At 46.4% G+C, this 18,652-nt stretch overlaps 1 protein-coding gene across 1 annotated transcript in view; it reads left to right on the plus strand.

Annotated features, from left to right (window-relative positions):
- The first annotated feature begins 2,513 nt into the window (after nt 1–2,513).
- The window catches only part of HS3ST4 (heparan sulfate-glucosamine 3-sulfotransferase 4), a 407,350-nt gene continuing 391,211 nt past the window's right edge, over nt 2,514–18,652 (plus strand). Inside the window, exon 1 of the mRNA XM_068524249.1 lies at nt 2,514–3,247. Within this exon, the coding sequence (XP_068380350.1) occupies nt 2,514–3,247 (734 nt within the window). The remainder of the gene's footprint in view (nt 3,248–18,652) is intronic.

Genomic DNA, 18,652 nt, shown 5'->3' on the forward strand with positions numbered 1-18,652 from the left:
CTTTTATTAAAGTGTGACTATTTGGGGACAAGAGGGAGAAGGGATTCCGGGAAATTTCCTCCTTAGCATCGACCAGGCAAGTAACATAAATATAGGGGGACAATCTGGGTGCCCCATGAAGAACACGGCATACGTGCTCCACCTAAAGGAGGCTTCTCAGCTCTGGCTGAGGGGCCCGAATTGCTGGATCTGCTATTTCAACAGAAACCTCATCTCCAGATTTTTTTTGCTGGAAAGCCCTTAATATTTAAGTATTGCAACTAGTTGAAATTTCTTCCTATCACTGTGCCGGCCACATTCAGCTTTGCTGGTCATGTTTGCCACCTCTGGGTTAAATTTTAACACAGTTTTATCAAAACCTTGCCAAATGTGAAAAAGCACATTTTCTTTAGTAAAACTAGATACAGAGAAGGTTTATTTGGATTGCTGAGAGGGTAGATGGAAAAGTTGGGGCACTTGGACTACAGGGTGGCCCTGGGCCTCATGTCGAGTATCCTGGTGCCTGGGCCTGGAAAGGGAGACGGGGCACGGCAGCGGCAATATTTGCTGCCACTGGGGCCTCCTGGCTGACCACCCAGAGCTGGGCTTGGAGTGGGAAGAGAGATGGGCCAAGCTCGTGGTTTCTCCCAGCTCTAGTTGGCCCCTTCCCATTAACATTACAGTAATGCAGTCGTGTGGTGTTTGAAAAAAGCATCTCCAGTTACACGGAATGATTTACAGGACACCAGACTCTGCATTTCAGAGGTCTCCAGTGTACCGTAAAAAATATATTATAAAGGAATAATCTTTATCTGAACTAAAGCTGCAGTGAAGGAAACTCATGTCCAGCTGAGAGCAGCAGTGAGCTTTTGTTCACTCAGGGAAAAAGTCCGTGTTCTTCATCTTATTTGATTAACATTTGCTTCCCCTCTTTGGCACTAGGTATCTAGTTAATATTTAGACATTATATACTTTTTCTTTCAGCTGTTGTTCCTATTATGTGATCAAACAAAACCGGAGATGCCAAACACATCTGTGAAAACAGACAGACTCGCCAAGGCACCCAGCTGTGGCTGGCAGGGTAAATGGGGTAAATGGGACTCAGCGAGCCAGCCCCTGGGAGATACTGGCCCCGGGTGTGTGTAGGGCCGGCCCCTGTCCCCAGCAAGCAGAGTTGATTGCTCTGCCTCTCCCTCCCGTTGCAGACTCCCAGTTCCCCCACTTCCAAGAAGCAAGACTCTAGTTTTGAATCTCCCAAATCCTTCTGATGTTTACCATTACCTCCCCAGGAGAGGGAGGTGCGGGATGGAAATCTCGCTGAAAAGAACACACTTAAAAAAAAAATCAGTGAAGCGATGCACAGAGACCCTGCAACGCAACTTGTCTCTGCTTCTTAGATGTTTAGAGCAGTGACGGTCTCAGTCGGTTTCAGTCCAGGGAAATCTAACTCCTTTCGCGGCCACGCCCCCAAGGGCCGCAGGTGTACCTGTGGTTAAGGGTGTAGAGAAAGAACCTCATTTTTCGGAGCAGAAAGCGCAGTCCCCCGGTGGCGGGACAGAGGCAAAAACTCTGTGGGTAGGGAAACCTGGGGGTTTGTGTCCAAGCTCAACCCGTCAGGAGCTTCAAGATAAGATGGGGAGGCTGGAAAGATGGAAGTTGGAATGAGAGAGCTGTTACGGAGAAGAAACCACTCCTGGACCAAAGGCAGGAGGATATCCAGGGTTAGAGAAGGGCGCGTCAGGGATGGGCCGAGTTTGCTTGGAGTCCCAGGGGGAAAGGGGTCAGCGGGAGCTCGGTGAGCGGCACCGGCGGCGGGCGTCCGGCTCTACGTCCCTAAAAGTACTGGGAGAGGGATGGAGAACCCGGCGTCCCAGGCTCCCAGGGGAGGGGAAGCACGCGGGGTGCGGCGAGGAACACCTCCAGCGAGTGCGTGCCGAGCGGGGGGGCGGGGGGTACGATCTCCGCTTCCCCAGGTGCCCCAGCCCTAGCGCACGCCTCCGCTCCCGCGGCCCCCTCCGCAGGCGCGCGCGAGGCGCACTCCCTCTTCCCTCGGCGGCGCGGGGCGCGCGCCCGGCCCCCTCCGCCTCCCTTCCGCGCCTCTCCTCTCTCCCGACAGAAAGTTAGCAGCGGGGAAGGAACTCGGGGCTGCAACAGCGCGCGGCGGCGGCGGCAGAAGCTGGAGCGGGAGCCGCGGCGGAGCCGGGGAAGCTGGGGCGCTGCAGACGGAGAAGGTGCAGACGGCGGGTCCGCGCGCCCCCCTCGGGCCCCTTGCCAGAGGCTGAGGGGGGTGGTGGGGGGCCCCCCGGACGCCACGAGGAGAGCGGGGAGGGGGGCCATGCGGCCGGGCTCCCCCCCGGCGCAGCGGGACAGCGGCCAGGGCCGGGGGCGCAGCGGCGTCGCTTCATGCAGCCGGGGCGGCTGGGCAGCGGCGGCGGCGGCGGCGGCGGCGGCGGCGGGGGCGGCGGCTGAAACCATGTCCGGGCAGCGCCGGGGGCCGCCGCCGCTGCCGCCGCCGCCGCGAGCCGGGAGCCGCGATGGCCCCGTGGTCCGCACCTCCTCCGCCTCCGCCTCCGCCTCCACCTCTCGCCGCGCCGCCGCCGCCCGGCGCCTCGGTTAAGGGCCCGCCGGCGCGCAAGCTGCTTTTCATGTGCACCTTGTCCCTGTCCGTCACCTACCTGTGCTACAGCCTCCTGGGCGGCTCGGGCTCCCTGCAATTCCCCCTGGCGCTGCAGGAGCCGCCGGGCGCCGCCGCCGAGCCCCCGCCAAGCCCGCCGCCACCCTCTCTGCCGCCTCCCCCCGTGCGCCTCGGCGCCCCCTCGCAGCCGCCCGCGCCGCCGCCGCCGGACAACGAGAGCCGCGGGGAGCCGCCCGAGCCCCCCGAGCAGCCCGCCGCCCCCGGGGCCGACGGCTGGGGACTGGCGAGCGGCGGCGGGGGCGCCCGGGACGCCTGGCTCCGGGCCTCTCTGGCCTCTGGCGAGATGGTCATGGCGCAGAGCGCGCTGCTGGAGAGGGAAGCGCAGGAGTCCAGCACCACCGACGAGGAGCTCGCAGGCCGGAGGGCGGCCAACGGGAGCAGCGTGAGGGGCGGCGCCGTCAGCACCCCCGACTATGGGGAGAAGAAGCTGCCACAGGCGCTTATCATCGGGGTCAAGAAAGGAGGGACCCGCGCCCTGCTGGAGGCGATCCGAGTGCACCCGGACGTGCGGGCGGTGGGCGTAGAGCCGCACTTCTTCGACAGGAACTATGACAAGGGGCTGGAATGGTACAGGTAGGACCCCGAGCTCGGCGGATGGGATAGGCGCGTAGGGGAGACCAGCACGGGAAGCTGCCGCTCCCCTGGCCCTTGGGGATCCGGGCAGCGTCCCGAGAGGTCTTAACCCCGCGCGGGCTCTGCGCACCCTGGCGGGGCTGCTCTGGGGGAGCGGCGGAGAGGGCTGGAGGCTAGCCAGGGACCACTTAATTCCAGGGCGAGGAGAGAGGGGTCCCCCTGCTCTGCCTGCCTCAGGCTCCTCGTCCAGGGAGCTGCTTTCCGAATCTGCCTAGTTCCAAGCCTGGGAATCCCCAGCCCTCGTGCCCCCGGGGTGTTTCCTAACTCAGGCTCTTGCGGGGCGGTGCGCTTCTGTGCTGGGGACGCTGAGAAATGGAGCAGGACAGCTAGATTGACCAGAGGGCTTTGGGATCCCCTGGAATCTCTCAAAATCGCCCTCAAACGCATTTGCGTGGCTGGAATCCAGTGTTTTCAGTTCAGAGCAAAATGAACAGGGAACAGTTAAAAAGATGATGCTGGCGAGTTTGGGCTTTCTAGTAAAGACTCAGGATGTCCCCCATCTCCAGAACTTTCTATCCCTCTTGGGCTGCATGAACACTGGGTTGATTTTGCATCAGGAGTATCCGTGCCTACATGACAGTTGGTGCCCTAAGAGTTTTCATGCCCTGCACCCGTGCCCTTTCTAACCTGTGCCTCCTTTGCAACAGATTTGAGCTTGTGTCTAGTGAGTTGTTTGTTCATCTCCCTCCTTTTCCACCGTCTGCCAGCGGTGAGGGAAAGGGAGAAAGAGGAGTAGTAAGTTAAGTGTGGGTAAAATAAATTAATAATCCAGTGTCGTACCCCCGCCTTTTCTCTTGTTTTTTAATCTCTCTGGAAAACAGATCTGGATGGCTGGCCCCATCTCGGTTGTATCTCAGTAATTAATTGCAATTGTCAACCAGAAACACAGGCTTTGTCAGTTAAAGTGATGTTATCATCTTAACAGAGCCAATAGGTAAAATAAGGATTGTTTCCTGACAAGTCGCCTTCTTGTTGAAGAGATGTGCTTTCTAAGTTTAAATTACAGCCTAGGAAAGTTTTAGAAATAACTTAACTTTGGAAATATATGATAAATGTGTGTATTTCTTTCCCTTTTGAAAATATGCCTTATGCTTTCAAAGCTTGAGAGAAGTACACTTAGGGATAAACATTCCAGCACATTAAACCAAAACAGCAAATGCGTCTGTTCATGTCTTCTCTGTTTCAACAGAGAGAACTAATTGCAATATTTTAGGAGGCTTCAAACAGCCCCTTCCTATCAAAATAAAAAACAGCAAATGCCTAATTTAGCTGGAAAATCAGTATTTATAACATCACAAGCCATGGCTTCCAGTTTGCAGTTATAATTTAAAAGGTGTTAGGATGATTAATGCGACAACAGCAAAAAAAAAAAAAAAAGGGTATGATGTCTGGGAAGGTTTCAGTTGTTTAACTGTTGATTGTAGGAATGTTCTGGTTTCTGTTGTGAGGCAGCCGTGGCCCTAAGAGGGTAACTATGGCTTTCTCCAATTCTAATTTTAAAGCCCTGTATCTTGTGAGAAGTGTCAAATGCCCTTTGGGGGAGAGGGAGGCATAAAGATCAAATCTCTCTAACAGGTGTTTGGGTTGCTTTACCGCAGCTGGAGATGGAGAAGGGGGTGTTTTATTTGGATGAGTTAAAATAAAGTTGACGAAGGGTGTGTGGCGGACTGCGTGTCAGGAAGTTCCATCGTAGGGTCTGGAGCATTTTCTGAATGAAAAGATAGAAGATGCCAGGTTTTCTTACGTTCATTTATACTGCGGCTGGGAAAAGGAGGGATGTAAACTGCCTCGCTGTCAGGACATGGCTGTTGAAGATCTGTGGTAGCCTCAGCCATCACTTGTGGTGTGTGGGGCTCAGTGCCCCATAGGACTAAGAGATGGAGATGGAACTGGGTTCCCTTGATCCTCACTTAAGAGGACCATGTGATATCTCTGTATCCCTCATCTCCTGCCCCAGCATCACACCCATGGTAGATCCTTATTACGCTTAGTGGTGCTGATTGGAGTTGCTGGAGGAGAATCTATCTAACGTAGAGGAATCATTTTCCACCCAAACCTGGCTGTTGAGATGACTCCCAGAAACCCTTTGGATCCTAGGATAGCTCTCTAGCCTTAACAGGGACAGCAGTCTTTTGAGGGCATTTTGGGGATTTCCATTGGCTGCATCTCTTCAGGCTCTTCTCTCCCTCTCCCATGTAGGAAGAGGGGACGGCATCCTCACTATATCGTAGAAAGGAAGCACTGGCATTGATTCAAACCGGTAACAGAAACCCTTCCTCCTGGTTCCCTGGTCCCAATCTTTTAAATGGTGGCATCTGTACTTAAGTGGTTACATTTCCTCCCCATATGCCGTGTACCTTATCTGGAATCTTACTCTACTATTTGCCCGATAGAGATTCACAGGTTAATTAAAGGTTTTGATCCCCTCTTCCCATTATTTGTTTTGTTTTTCTTTTTCATTTCAATGTGCTTCCCAGTAGCCTGCTGATTCTGCAGGTGATCATGGTGGTTGTGATTTCCGTGAGAGGGAGAGAAAGAAGAAACTGGGGCTGCTCTCGGCAGAGCTGGCAAGGGTTTCCTCATATTCAACTAAGCAGCCCCAGTTTTATTTCCTTGGTGTCACTCTGGTTATGTCTAAATCCGGGTTTTGCTTTCGCCTATGCTGTTGATCTAATGTGATTTAAAAACACATTTGCGACTAGAACATGTGCATCAGATTTGCAGGACAAGATAGACTGATGGATTAGGGTGTGTTAAAGCTGTGGAACGGCAAGCCTCACTTGGTGGGTTGACACAGGCCAGTGATTAATAAGCGGGGGTAGATTAAACTCTCCATCCCTACCCCCCTCAAAAATTAAAAGGGCAAAGCCACAATACGCCTTTCAATGTGAGCTAATACACACTGGGCAGAGACCTTAGACTCCTCTAAGGGGTGGGACCTTGTGGCAGGCCAAGTGGCTGCCACGGCAGAACTCATTAAAGTGACAGAAATGACTTGAGCTGTGGTCTCCGTCGTGGATTACAGACTGTACGGTGACTGCGACCACTTTGCTGTGGAAGCCACTCAGCTGTAGGGTGACGGGAAGTGACCCTCCATGGTTTCAAGTTGTCTTCACTGCCAGCAGTTACTACACACATCCTGTTGGCTGGAGGGAAATAGCTGGCGTTCAGTTGTCATGCTTATGCTACCCAGAGGAGAGTGGCCCGCAGCACCATTCGGACGTGGTGTCCAGAGAGAGAAAGAAGGAGGGCGGCATAAGGCACTGGCGTGTATTGAACGCCTGTTATCGTGGTGGCTTGCGTTTTATAGACGTATTATCGCATCTGGGCGGCGTGATGAGGCTGTGAGCAAAAGAACAGCATTTCTGCTTTACAGTTTGGCTCCCAGAGGGAAGAACAACTTGCTCGAGGTTGCTCAGCTGGTCAGTGGTTGAGCTGACATTTGAAGCCACATCTGTCCAAAGTGCTGGTATATAGAGCGCCAGCGAGGTCTTTTCCTTACCTCTTTCATTCAGCAAACATTTAATGATACTTAATATGTGCGCAGTGTACTGTTTTAGGTGCTGGGGGTAAAGGGGTGAACAAGACAGATGAAGCACCTGTTCTCTTGGAACTGACGTATTAGTGGGGGTGGGAGTGGGAGAAGGGGAGACAGCAAACAAACAAGTCTTTCTGCTTACTCTTGTAATGTGGCTACTAGAAAATTAAAATTTACACTTGTGACTCTTGTTACACTTATTTCCACCGGGCAGCACTCCTGTAGAGCAGTGCTTTTTAAACTTTAAATGCACACAGAACAGCAGGGGCGGGGGTGGGGAGTGGTGGTGTTAACATGCGGATTCTGAGTCCGTAGGTCAGGGAAGGGGCCTGAGACTCTGCATTTCTGATTCCCAAGGTGATGCTGATGCTGCTGATTCCTGGACCTCCCTTTGAGTAGCAGCGGCCTAGACGGTAATCGGGGTGTGTGTGTGCAAATGTGTGTGCGTGTGTTATTTTAAATCAAACGATGAGGGACAGCCTCTCTGTGGAGGTGGTGTAAGTGTCGTGAAAGAGTAAGATCCTCCCATGTGAAGACCTGGGTGGAGAGGTTTCTGAGCAGAGGGAACAGCAAGTGCAAAGGCTCTGAGGTAGAAACAAGCCTCGTGGCTTTTCAAAGTGTTCTTCCATTATTCCAGAAGCACAGTGTTTGTAGCTGCGCAAAACTGGGTTCAAAAGCTGGCTTTGCAACTTAACTTGTCGGATGATCTGGGTTGGATAACTGACATAACATCACTTGGCTTCAGTTTGAGGTTGTTAGGAGGAATAAATGAAATGCTAAAAGTGAATATATTTTCTAAACAAAAAATGAGTATCCTAGAGCAGAAATCCAGATGAACCCAGCTACTGAGTTTTGGTCCCACATGCTTTACCTTCTGTCTCAGCTGTCATAATATTGACTGGAGGCGCTTATTGGGGATGTTTTGGGGAAAAGTCTAATAATGATTGGCTTTGAAATCTACATCTGCTTAACCTTTTAAGCCAAGGGTCACCAACTCAGATGCCTTCAGGGCTCATGTGCATAATATACATGAGTGAAATAGACTAGGTAGGGGGAAACTGGGGCACAGATGTTCTTTCCCAAGGAGCAGCTACTGCTATATTCCAGCTACCCTTTTCCATGTGCAAATGTGTCATCAGGGGAACCAGGTCTTCCACTTGGTAAAAGAAACTGGAAATCCAGGTTTTGGTGTGAAGTGACCTGGTTTTTAATGTTGGCAACAGATTGAGATTTCTCAAAAGCGTGGTGTGGGCCAGCACTGCAGGACAAGCAAAACACATCTGTGGGCTGGATACAGCCAGCAGGCTACTGGTTAGTGACCTTTGGTTTAAACTCATTTCAGAAATTACCTGGCATACCTACACCCTCTGCAGTTGCCAGAATTGTCACTTACTTGTGCTATTTTAGTTTAGATATTTTCCCCCTTAACTGATTTTGCAACAGCATGGGGGAAGTAACTCTGAGATATGTTGCAACAGCAACAAAGGAAACTGGATATGAACAGGAACTGGATATAAACTGGATATAAGCAGAAAAAGACAATTCACAAATAAATTTCCCTTTTGTTCCCAATGAACATTTTCTTGAAGGAGGGGAAATTCTCAGTTGTTCACTCCTTAATCAGGAGTATCTGTATTTGATCCGTTTAGATCACTTGCACTTATAAAATAGATTCTGGTCACATGGACAGAGTTAAGACCTGAGAGTTTTCTAGGGTTCTAGGTTTTTCTTTGCCACATACTAGTTCCACTGGATGTGAGGTTCCTTAATATCTTCTTCCCTCTCCTTCCCTCCCTCCTTCCCTCCCTCCCTTCCTTCCTTCTCTATTAGATGATGAAGCTATGTTATCTTCATAGGGTCCATTCAACCATTGAAATATTTTGGTTCTAGAACAAACACTTGTATTAGACTCTTCAGAAGGAGGAAGCTAGTCAAGTAGAAGCGACATACTTTGGAGCATGTATTTGTATCTCTGAGCCTGAATCCACTGCATCCTCATTGTGTGACCTTGGGCAAATTACTCAATATCACCAAGCCTCAATTTCTTTATTTGCAGAATGGGCTCAGTAGTATTTACTTTGAAGGGATGATGTGAGGATGAAATGAAATGACATTCAAAGTGCCCTACACAGTTTGTGACATAATACATTTTTCTCTCCCCTTCTTTCTTCTCTCTTTTACTCCCATTTTTTTCCTTTTCCCCCTTGGTTTTCTTCTTCATTTTCCTTCCATTCTTTCCTTTTATCCTGCCTGTCAGTACAGAAGGCCCTAAAGAGAATGCGGTAATGCATTTTTCATTTGAATATAGTCTTTTATTTCAAGATTATGCCTGAATGAGGGATTTCCAACCCTGAAGCAGCTCTTAAGTAGCTCTCCAGAGAATAATCAAAACCAGATTCCAGAATTTGGTCTATTGTAACTTGAGCTGAGGGAGAAGAGTCTGATTGCAGGAGGTAAGTGCAACCAGAATTCTCCATAAAGGGGATGGGGTAGGGAAGTGGCTAGGCTCTCTGGGCTGGCCCACTGACATTTTCTTGAGCCTATGGTAGGAATTGATGCTGATTGCTCCGATAGGTACAGGGATATTTAGGATGCCAAGGGCATGATTGCCTTCAGTTTTCCTGCAGATCTGAAAGCTTTTGAGAATGCAGGATGGTTCAGGAAGACCCCATGAAACTCCCTGTCTTGAGATTTGAGATTTGGCGGCTTTTGCTGGGGAGTTCTCTGGCCATCATGACATGATTTATTTTTTATTTTTATTTTTATTTTTGTAAATCATACCAAGCATTTTTACTTTTAAATTGAGTCAGGAGAGAAGCCTCCAGACTTCAGGTGAATAAGGGATTGCTAGGGTTGCGCGGTGGAAAGTTTTAAAGGTTTTGGTTTTGCGTAATGGATGATATCTCTGAAACTGGTTGAACCACTGCCCTGTTAAGGTAAATCCCTCAATTCCATTGGTTTCTGTGGTTTAATAGGTTCCTCTATAACTGTCTTGGGAATTTCAATCTGAAGTTATAATTCACTAAGGGAGCCTTTCAGCATATCTTGCCACTAATTAAAAGCAGGCGGTTGATTTTTTTTTTTTTTAACACTCACTAGTTAGGATTGCCTTTCTTTAGAGAACTTTTTTTTCAACCTTTATTTAAGAATGTATAAAGCATATATGGAGGAAAACAAAGCAACACATGAATTAGGCCATATTTTTTGGTCGTAAGTGATAGAAATGGAGCTTAAATTATTATAAACCAAGAAAGATAATTATTGGCTTATTACTTAGGAAGTCTAAGGGGTAATGGCTTCAAGAAAAGCTGAACCCAGGGGCTCAAATAATGGCACCAGGTTTCTGTCTCTTTCCATTCTTTGCCATGTTTGTCTATACCTTGCTTCATTCTCAGATAGGTTGTCTCACTACATTTTAGGCAAGATGGTAGGTAAGCAGCAACCCTAGACAAGTGTTTTTTTTGTTTATCAATTCTTTTGGAAAAATTTTTTCTTAAGAGCTTCTGTGAGAAATTCCTGGAGATGCTGTTGACCCAGGTTGGGTCAGGTGCCCATCCTCAAGCAATCATTGTGTAGTTACTCTAATCAGGCCTGGGGGATGTAGCCACCCCTTTGGCTTGGGGTGATGGTGGGAGTAGGGAAGCAGGGCTATTCCCAATACAACCATAGGGAGTAGTTTCCTCATAAAGAATGAGGTGTTCAGGGGTTCTATTGATAAAAGAAGTAGGGACCAGTTAAAACCACATATTCATTAAACATATAAAGATCCACTCTGGGGAAGGCATATGATCTCTTTGACTGTTCTAAGCTGGGAAGAGGTACAAATGGTTAGTTTGGGGAGGTTAAATATACTTGTTATTTCAGTTATTTATTTATTCGTTAAACACATATTTAATGTCAACTATGTGTCAAACCTGAATCAGTCATGTCCTGTGATCTGAAAGAACGCACAGAGCGGAGAAATGAACATGTAAGTGATTACATTACAAGGTAATTAAAATCTTGACAAAGTGCGATTTATTCTAGGAATGGAAGGATGGCTTGATCTTGGGAAATCTAATAAATACCGTGATTCACTTGTAACACTTCTCATTTAGAGAAAAATCTTATGATTATTTTATGGATGCTAAGAAGTCTGATAAAACTAAATATTTATTTTTGATTTTTAGAACGTCTGCTAATAAAATAGGATCATACCCAAAGCAAGCAGCATACTTAATGGTGTAACACTAGAAACACTCCCATTAAATCCACAACAAGACCAGAATGCCCACTATCATCACTATGATTTACCGTTACTCAGGAATGAATAGGTAATGCAGTTAGATGCAAAAAAGAATAAGAACAGGGAAGTTAGAATTATCACCATTTGCCAGTAATTTCATCGTTTTTTGGAAAACCTAAGATAAGCAATCCCCCCCAACCCATGAATCTATTAGAAATAATAATAGGATTTATTAATGTGAGGAAATTACTATGCAAAATCTATAGTTTTACTATCTGCTTATGCCAAGCATTTTGAAAATATACTGAGAGAAAATATCCTATTTATAGAACCAACCAAAGACACAAAATAACTAGGAATAAATTTAGCAAGAATTGCAAGGGACTTGCAAGAACAAAATTTTAATACTTTACTCAGGGGTGTCGGAGAAGAAAACAGTAAATGGAAAGAGAGCTCTTTCTCTAGGATAGCACTTCTTTTTTTTCCTTCCCCACCCCCTTCCTGCTTTCCCTCCCTCTCTCCTTCCCCCCCTCCCCTTTTTAACTGGAGATCTTTGCTACTACATTGAGGTCAGGTGCGTTTGAGAGTGGTCTGAAGATATTGTCTCTATGAACATGGCCAAAATGTACTTCAGTTGTAGGAGTCCCTTACTTTCTACATTTTATTTGACTGAGGAGAGGATGGTAAGATGACCACTCCTGTTCAGATTCATAAACAGTGTTAGAATTCCTCATGGAGGGTGGATGCTGGCTGCCTTACATCCCAAATTCAGGAGTGGTAGGATCATGCCAAGGGGAGGATTAACAGTTGAATTGGTGTAAATTAGTAAATTTAGGTGCATTCCTGTTGCTACAAAGCAAAAAACAAATCACAGACAAATGATGGTTATTTAATGGAACAGGGAGATGAAGATTTAAGATTTGGACCTGAAAGAATCACAGTAGCGGGGTGGTAAGAATCGCGGTGGTGGACACATACTGTATATGCCAGCTTCTGCCCCGAGCAGTGGGTTCATTCAGTCTTCCCAAGATCCTGGTGAGACAGGTACTGTGATCGCCCATGGTGTACAGGTCAGGGAACTGAGGCACAGAGAGGTCAAGGAACTTGCTCAGGATATGGAGTTGGGGATTCAAAGCCAGGTGTTTGGCTCCAAACATACAGCAGTTCCTTTTTTTTCTTGAAGATTTTTTTTTTTTGATGTGGACCATTTTTTTAAAAGTCTTTATTGAATTTATACAATATTGCTTCTGTTTTATGTTTTTGGTTTTTTGGCCATGAGGCATGTGGGATCTTAGCTCCCTGACCAGGGATCGAACCTGCACCCCCTGCATTGGAAGGCAAAGTCTTAACCACTGGACTGCCAGGGAAGTCCCCAGCATTTCCTTTCATTTGTCCCCAAGCTCTTTTCCACTGGAAGGGTTGTCTTCCAGCATCCTGGGGGTGAATAATAAATGCCAGCATTTCTGTGCTAGAAGGTTTTGGTTTCCTGTGTGTGCATGGCCTACCTACAGGGCAGGCTAATTGTGAGGTTTTGCCCCCAAAACAGACCATGGAAGTGTCTCCCTTTCTGTTCTGGGACCAAGCTCATTCCCACTTCAGGGCATTTAAATCTCTGTTTCCTCTTAAGGGAATTCTCTGTCCCCAGATGCCTAGACTGCAGGTATCTCGTTACCTGTCCTTCAGATCTTGGCTCACATTTCAGCTCCCCCCCAAGACCTTTACTAACTACCTGATTTAAAGACCCTTTTCCACTTCTGAGCTTGTTGCACTGTTTTATTTTCTGCAGAGCATGTATTACTCTCCCACATCATCCTAATGACTTACCTCTCCCTCCCCAGAAGATCAAGTACATGGGATCAGGGTCTTATCCCACATGATCTTGCCAGTGCTCTGAACCAGAAGCGGTACTTGGCACATGGTAGGCAATCCATAATGGTGGCTTATTCATCACTAATTCTGAATCAATGACTTATTGAATGAAAGGGGTACCTTCTCTGTGCTGTTTTCTTTCAAAACCCCAGGCTTCTGCAAAGAAATCACACACTCACATTCCTTGGGAACCCTGGCTAAGGATTGTCCTCAGCTCTTTCACGTACTGTTTTTCCAAGACTATTTTGGGTACAAGAAAGAGAAACCCAGTCAAACAAGCTGTGTGGGCTAGACAGTCTCCCCAAAAGGTCCCAGCGGCATACCACGTTATCCCATTTATTCTTCTCGGCAGCCTCGTGAAGTAGATACTGTCTTATCCCAGCGTTACAAATAAAGAGAATGAGACTTCAGAAGGGCAGATGATGGTCCCGGCGTCACACAGCAGGTGTCTTTCCATTGTAACAGGTGGCTTTTGGTTCCTGGCCTTTGTTGCTGTAGTTGCCAAAGTTTTAGAAGAGCCTGGATTATTCCTGATAGACTGTTATGCTCCAAGAGTAGTTTGGATGGTGTTTCTCTAAATGCATTTTCAAAATGACATAATTGCCATTTAATAATCAAACAATTACATCGAGGCTGTGTTCGATTTGTTGCTCACTGTAGGTGCAGATACACCTTTCTGCCTCCAGGTTAAAGCCTCTACAGGGGGTTGGAGGTTTGGGTGTCCCTGGAGCTGAGGAAATTTGAGTCAAACTGCCTGAGTGCCTTTATCATAGGGCAGTTTGCCTGCTTGGAGCTCTGTGATATTTAGAAAAGAAAGCTGAACCTAAAATCAGAAATTAAAGATTTGGAATCTGAGTTCTGTGTCTACCTTGCGTTGTGTGCATAGAGAGTATTTAGCCTTTGAGCCTTTGTTTTCTCATCTCTAAAATGGGAATAACAGTTTCTAATAACCCCGCAGTGATTTTGCAAGGGCAGAATAATGGTGATGTGCTCACATCTGCTTTGTACATTCTGTAGTTGTTGTTAATCCACGCACGTTTCCATGAACTCCCCCAGGTAATTGGTTTTCTGGAATGTTGCACTCCAGGGAGTACCTGAAATACAGGACAAGCACTCTTATCATAAAGTTAGATTAAGAAGTTTAATTTACAGAAACTATTATATACCATGGATATCAAACATTGGGAGGGCAGACTGCATAAAGATCCTGAGAATTCCTGGAGAACCTCTGTCTGCATAATTCTTTTATCTGATTCATGACCACCGATGCATCATTCTTTCATACTGAAAAAACGTAAAAAGCTATAGGGCACCTTTGCTTTTTAGGATTGCCCTGCAGTTGACGAGCTTTGGGAGTGACCAGAAGATTCTCTCATTTTGCTCTCAAATGACCTGTCATCTCTTTTTCCTGTGCACCCTCTCTACACTTCCCAGATGGGCATATTAAATTCCCACCTTCTGGCTGCCTGACTAGCCTACTTTCTAAGCTATGGAAGGCAGAATAATGCACCCTCCCAATAACCACATCCTAATCTCCAAAACCTGTGAGTATGCTACATTAAATGGCAAAGAAGAATTAAGGTTGCAGATGGAATTATGATTGCTAAACAGCTAACCTTGAGATGGGAGATTATCCTGGATTATCTGGATGAGCCCCATGTAATCACAAGAGTCCTTTTAAATGGAAGAGGGGGCAGAAGAGAGAGAATTAGAGGGATGGCAGCACAGGAGGGACTCAGCCTGCTGTTGCTGGCTTTGAAGATAGAAGAAGGGGCCACAAGCCAAGGAATTCAGGCAGCTTCCAGAAGCTACAGAAAAGGAAATGGATTCTTCCTTGGAACTTCCAGAAGGAATGCAACCCTCTTGACACTTTGATTGTAGCCCATGGAGACCCATTTCAGACTTCTGACTTCTAGCATGTTAAGCTAGTTAGTTTGTGGCCATTTGTTACAGCAGCAAAGCACTCTTCCCGCATATCTTTAGAAGTCGCCATCTTGTTTCTTTTCTTCCCTTTGCTCTTTCTCTTTTTTCTGGAGAGTGTCATCTCCGGGGCTCTTTGGTCTCTTGCCAAACGGCACCATAGATGTCACTGTCCACTATTTGCAGATGGTCACTGTATTAGGGAAAAAACTGAACTGTTGCAACAAAGAGACCCCAACCTACAGTGGCTTAAATAAGATAGATGATTTTTTTCTCCCTCATAATGAAAGTCGATATTCAAAGTTTGTAGCGATTGTTGCTGCATGGAGACCAGCCACTCAGAAGGAACACAAGCTGCAAGCAGTGAGTTCAGGTGTGCAGGTGTATATGTTTGAGTAGCAGCCCTGCGTGGGCACTCCAGCCAGACTGGGCTGCTGGAGCAGCTGTGCTCAGGGAGACCGTTCAGAGACCCAAGTTCCCTTCTTTCCATCTTGTTGCTCTGCCATCCCCCTGGGAGCATGTTAGGAATGCAGAATCTCGGATCCCATCCCAAACTTTCAGAAGCAGAATTTACATTTTAAGAAGATACTTGGGGAATAATTTTGCACAAAGTTTGAAAAGGTGGCCTTACAGTAAAGCTGTTCAACTTCAGCATAGTGGACATTTGGGGTCAGGAAAGTCTTCGTGGTGGGGGGCTCTTCTGTGCATTGTAGGATGTTTAGCAACCTCTCTGGCTTCTGCCTTCCCCAGATGCCAGTAGTTGACTCCTCACCCCTCATTTGAATAGCCAAAAATGCCTCCAAACATTGCCAGATGTCCCTGGGAAGCAAAATTGCCTGTGGTTGAGTGAGAACCCCTGCCTTAGAGGATTTTTCTCCTGCGTGATCAGAGCTGAGGCCCCACCCCATTTACTTTCCAGCCAACAGTCAGGCAAAGAGAGCAAAGTCTAGGAAGCAGTTTTCTCTTAAGCAAGTAGCAGAAATGACCCTCATGACTTCCACTCTCCTTCTGTTGGTGAGAATTCCAGTGCATGGCCAGATCCAACTGCAGAGGATTCTGGGGACCATATGAGTGTCTCTCTCTGTGCCCAAGAAGGAGGGGAGAATGAGTCTGGGGTCAGCTATCTGCCAAAGTAACTAACACAAGGATATGGTCATACTAGACCTCTTTTTATTCTCTTCCATCAAGAAGGGAATCCAGTTGGAAGGATGAAATAAATTGAGTAGGCATAACGTTTTTCACAATCGGAACACAGAACTATTTTAGGAGGTCACAGGAAATTTTAGAGGAACACATAAAATTTACCTGATTCTCTAATAGTGTATTTTGATATTGAGAGTTTGGTATCTTCTAAACGTCAGTCATAAGTATTACTCTTGCAGTTTTTTTTTTTTTTGCCATATAGATATACTCGTCTATACTGATTCTTTTTTACATGAAAAATAATTTTTTCAATATTTGTAAAGACTGTATCATTACTATAAGTGTGCTTGATGAGGTGGAGACATACATGCATACACACATTTATGTTTGTATACATAGATAACTGTCCACCTATCTATCTATGTATCTATCAATCTGCCTTGGTACCACACGCATCTCTTGCCCAGACTGTTGCAGTAGACTTCTGTTCTTATTTCTGATAACACTCTTGACCTCTGTAGTCTGCTCTTCACAGTGAATAGAGTAAGTGATCCTTCTAGAACATAAAGCAGACCACATCACTCTCCTACTTCACATTTTCTAGTGGCTTTTTGTCAACGTAGAAAAAAATTCTAAGTCCCAATCATGATCTACAAAACCCTAAAGAGTCTGACCCCTGCCCACCTCTTCAACCACATTCACTTGCCTTCTTGTCTTTGCTTGTCTGCCTGAACCACACTAACTTCCTTGTTGTACCCTGAGAAGACAAACATGGCCCTGCCTCAGGGCCTTTGCACTTGTTGCCTCCTCCACTTCCTATAATGCTGTTTTCTTAGATAATTGCATGGTTTGCATCTTCCATTCATTTGAGCCTCTGCTCAACTCTCCCTCTTCAATATGACCTTTTCTTGTACTCCCTGGACTCACTTTGTGTATTCCTAGTGTTAAGAGGTCCAGTCATTGGAAAATGCTGGTAAAAACAATGTTACCACCAGCAGTTGCTTAATTCTGCAGTTATTCTGCTCTTACCCAGATTTCTGGTTTCTTAGTTTCCTGGTTCTTAATTCCACCATCCTGGAGGGAAGATCTAGTTCTGATCAAAATGACCATGACAGTGCTGGGGTCCATTTCAAAGATGTTTATGTAACTCTCAGCTATTCCTGCTATTTAAGTACACCGCCACTAGGTGGTGGTCATGTGACATAGGCTCATTTCAAAGTACACTAAGGCTTTTCCTGAGATAAAAGATGTGAATGGTTTCAGGCTCCTTCCAGCTTGGGTTAATCCTGCATATTTTGCCCCTGAAAAATTAGAGACTTTATAAAAGGTTCACTTTCAGTAAACAATAAACAGACATCAAAACAGATATTTAGAGCCTGTTTAAAACAAACAAACTCAAATACATTTGGCTATCTTTTTTCTCTACCCACTTCTTAGCCAATTTTAAAAATTTGTGTTCAGATTCAGAGAGTATATTGCCAGGTGGCATTTTTCTTTCCTTCTTAGCTATGAATGTCTGAATGTGGACAAACAAAATGAACATACCATGTTTCCAAAAATATATGTTAAGACATTTAATATTAGAAGTTATTATTATAACATATATGCCGGATATTAAATAGGTGTACTGCCTATTTAGACTCTGAAAATTGCATGGCGATTTCAGCCAACAAAAACCCCATGACCTTACCCAGAACCACTGATTTTCTTATTTAGAATAAAATATGAGTTTGTTCTATACTCACTGGTTCTCATTTATGTATGAATTGCTGTGTCGAGAGTCCCTTCTTTTAGTTTACTTTGAACTGTTGACCTTGGTGTTCCTAGATTTCTTGGGATTATATCTCTTTCTTTCCCTCTCCTCCACCAGGAGGAAGAAATTGCCCCCAATCATAATATGTTAGAGAACATTTAAAGGAAATCTTTCCCAGTGGTTTGAAGTGTAGCTGTGGAACTCTGTTGTCTAGGATTCTTCTGGTTATAACACGCAGAAATTCCTGGTAAAATCTGAACCAAGCATGAACCAAAAAGGAGTTGAACGGCTTATATATTTAAGAAGTCGTGGGTGGGAATGGCTTAATTAGGGCTTAAACAGTGTCCGCAGATCTCTCATTTTTGGATTTTACTGCCTCTGAGGTGGTTGGCTGCTCTCTGAAAACCTGTCCCCTTGTGGATGGGAGTGGGTGCCAGCCCAGTCTTCTCACCCCAAATGCAGTAGGAAAAATGTGCCATCTTTGTCCCAGAAGTGTCTGCTGAAGTCTCATTGCCTCTTATGGGGTCACACACACATCCTGCAACCAGCTGTTGTTGCCAGAGTGGGTGTGAGGCTTGAGGTACTCGCCCCTCTGGCGCAGAGGCAGGATGCTTCCCCTGGGGGCATGGAGGATGAGATGCGGGCATTTTCCCAAAACAGAACCAGGATACGGTTATCAAAGAAGGGAAATGGATGCTGGTGCCAAAACCACAGATGTCTATTTTAAGACTCTTCTGTTCAGACATAATCTTTTGCTAAAGCACAACAGACTAAAACACATACATTGAGAGTTCCGCTGACTTGTGTGGCGATGGAGGGCCTGGGTCCTCCTCTGTGTTTCTCCACCAAGGTGGGCACACCGTGGCTCAAAATCTCCCTCTCCAGCTCACTGCTTGA

The sequence above is a fragment of the Eschrichtius robustus genome, chromosome 16 (genome assembly GCF_028021215.1).
Source record: "Eschrichtius robustus isolate mEscRob2 chromosome 16, mEscRob2.pri, whole genome shotgun sequence".
Lineage (NCBI taxonomy): Eukaryota > Metazoa > Chordata > Mammalia > Artiodactyla > Eschrichtiidae > Eschrichtius > Eschrichtius robustus.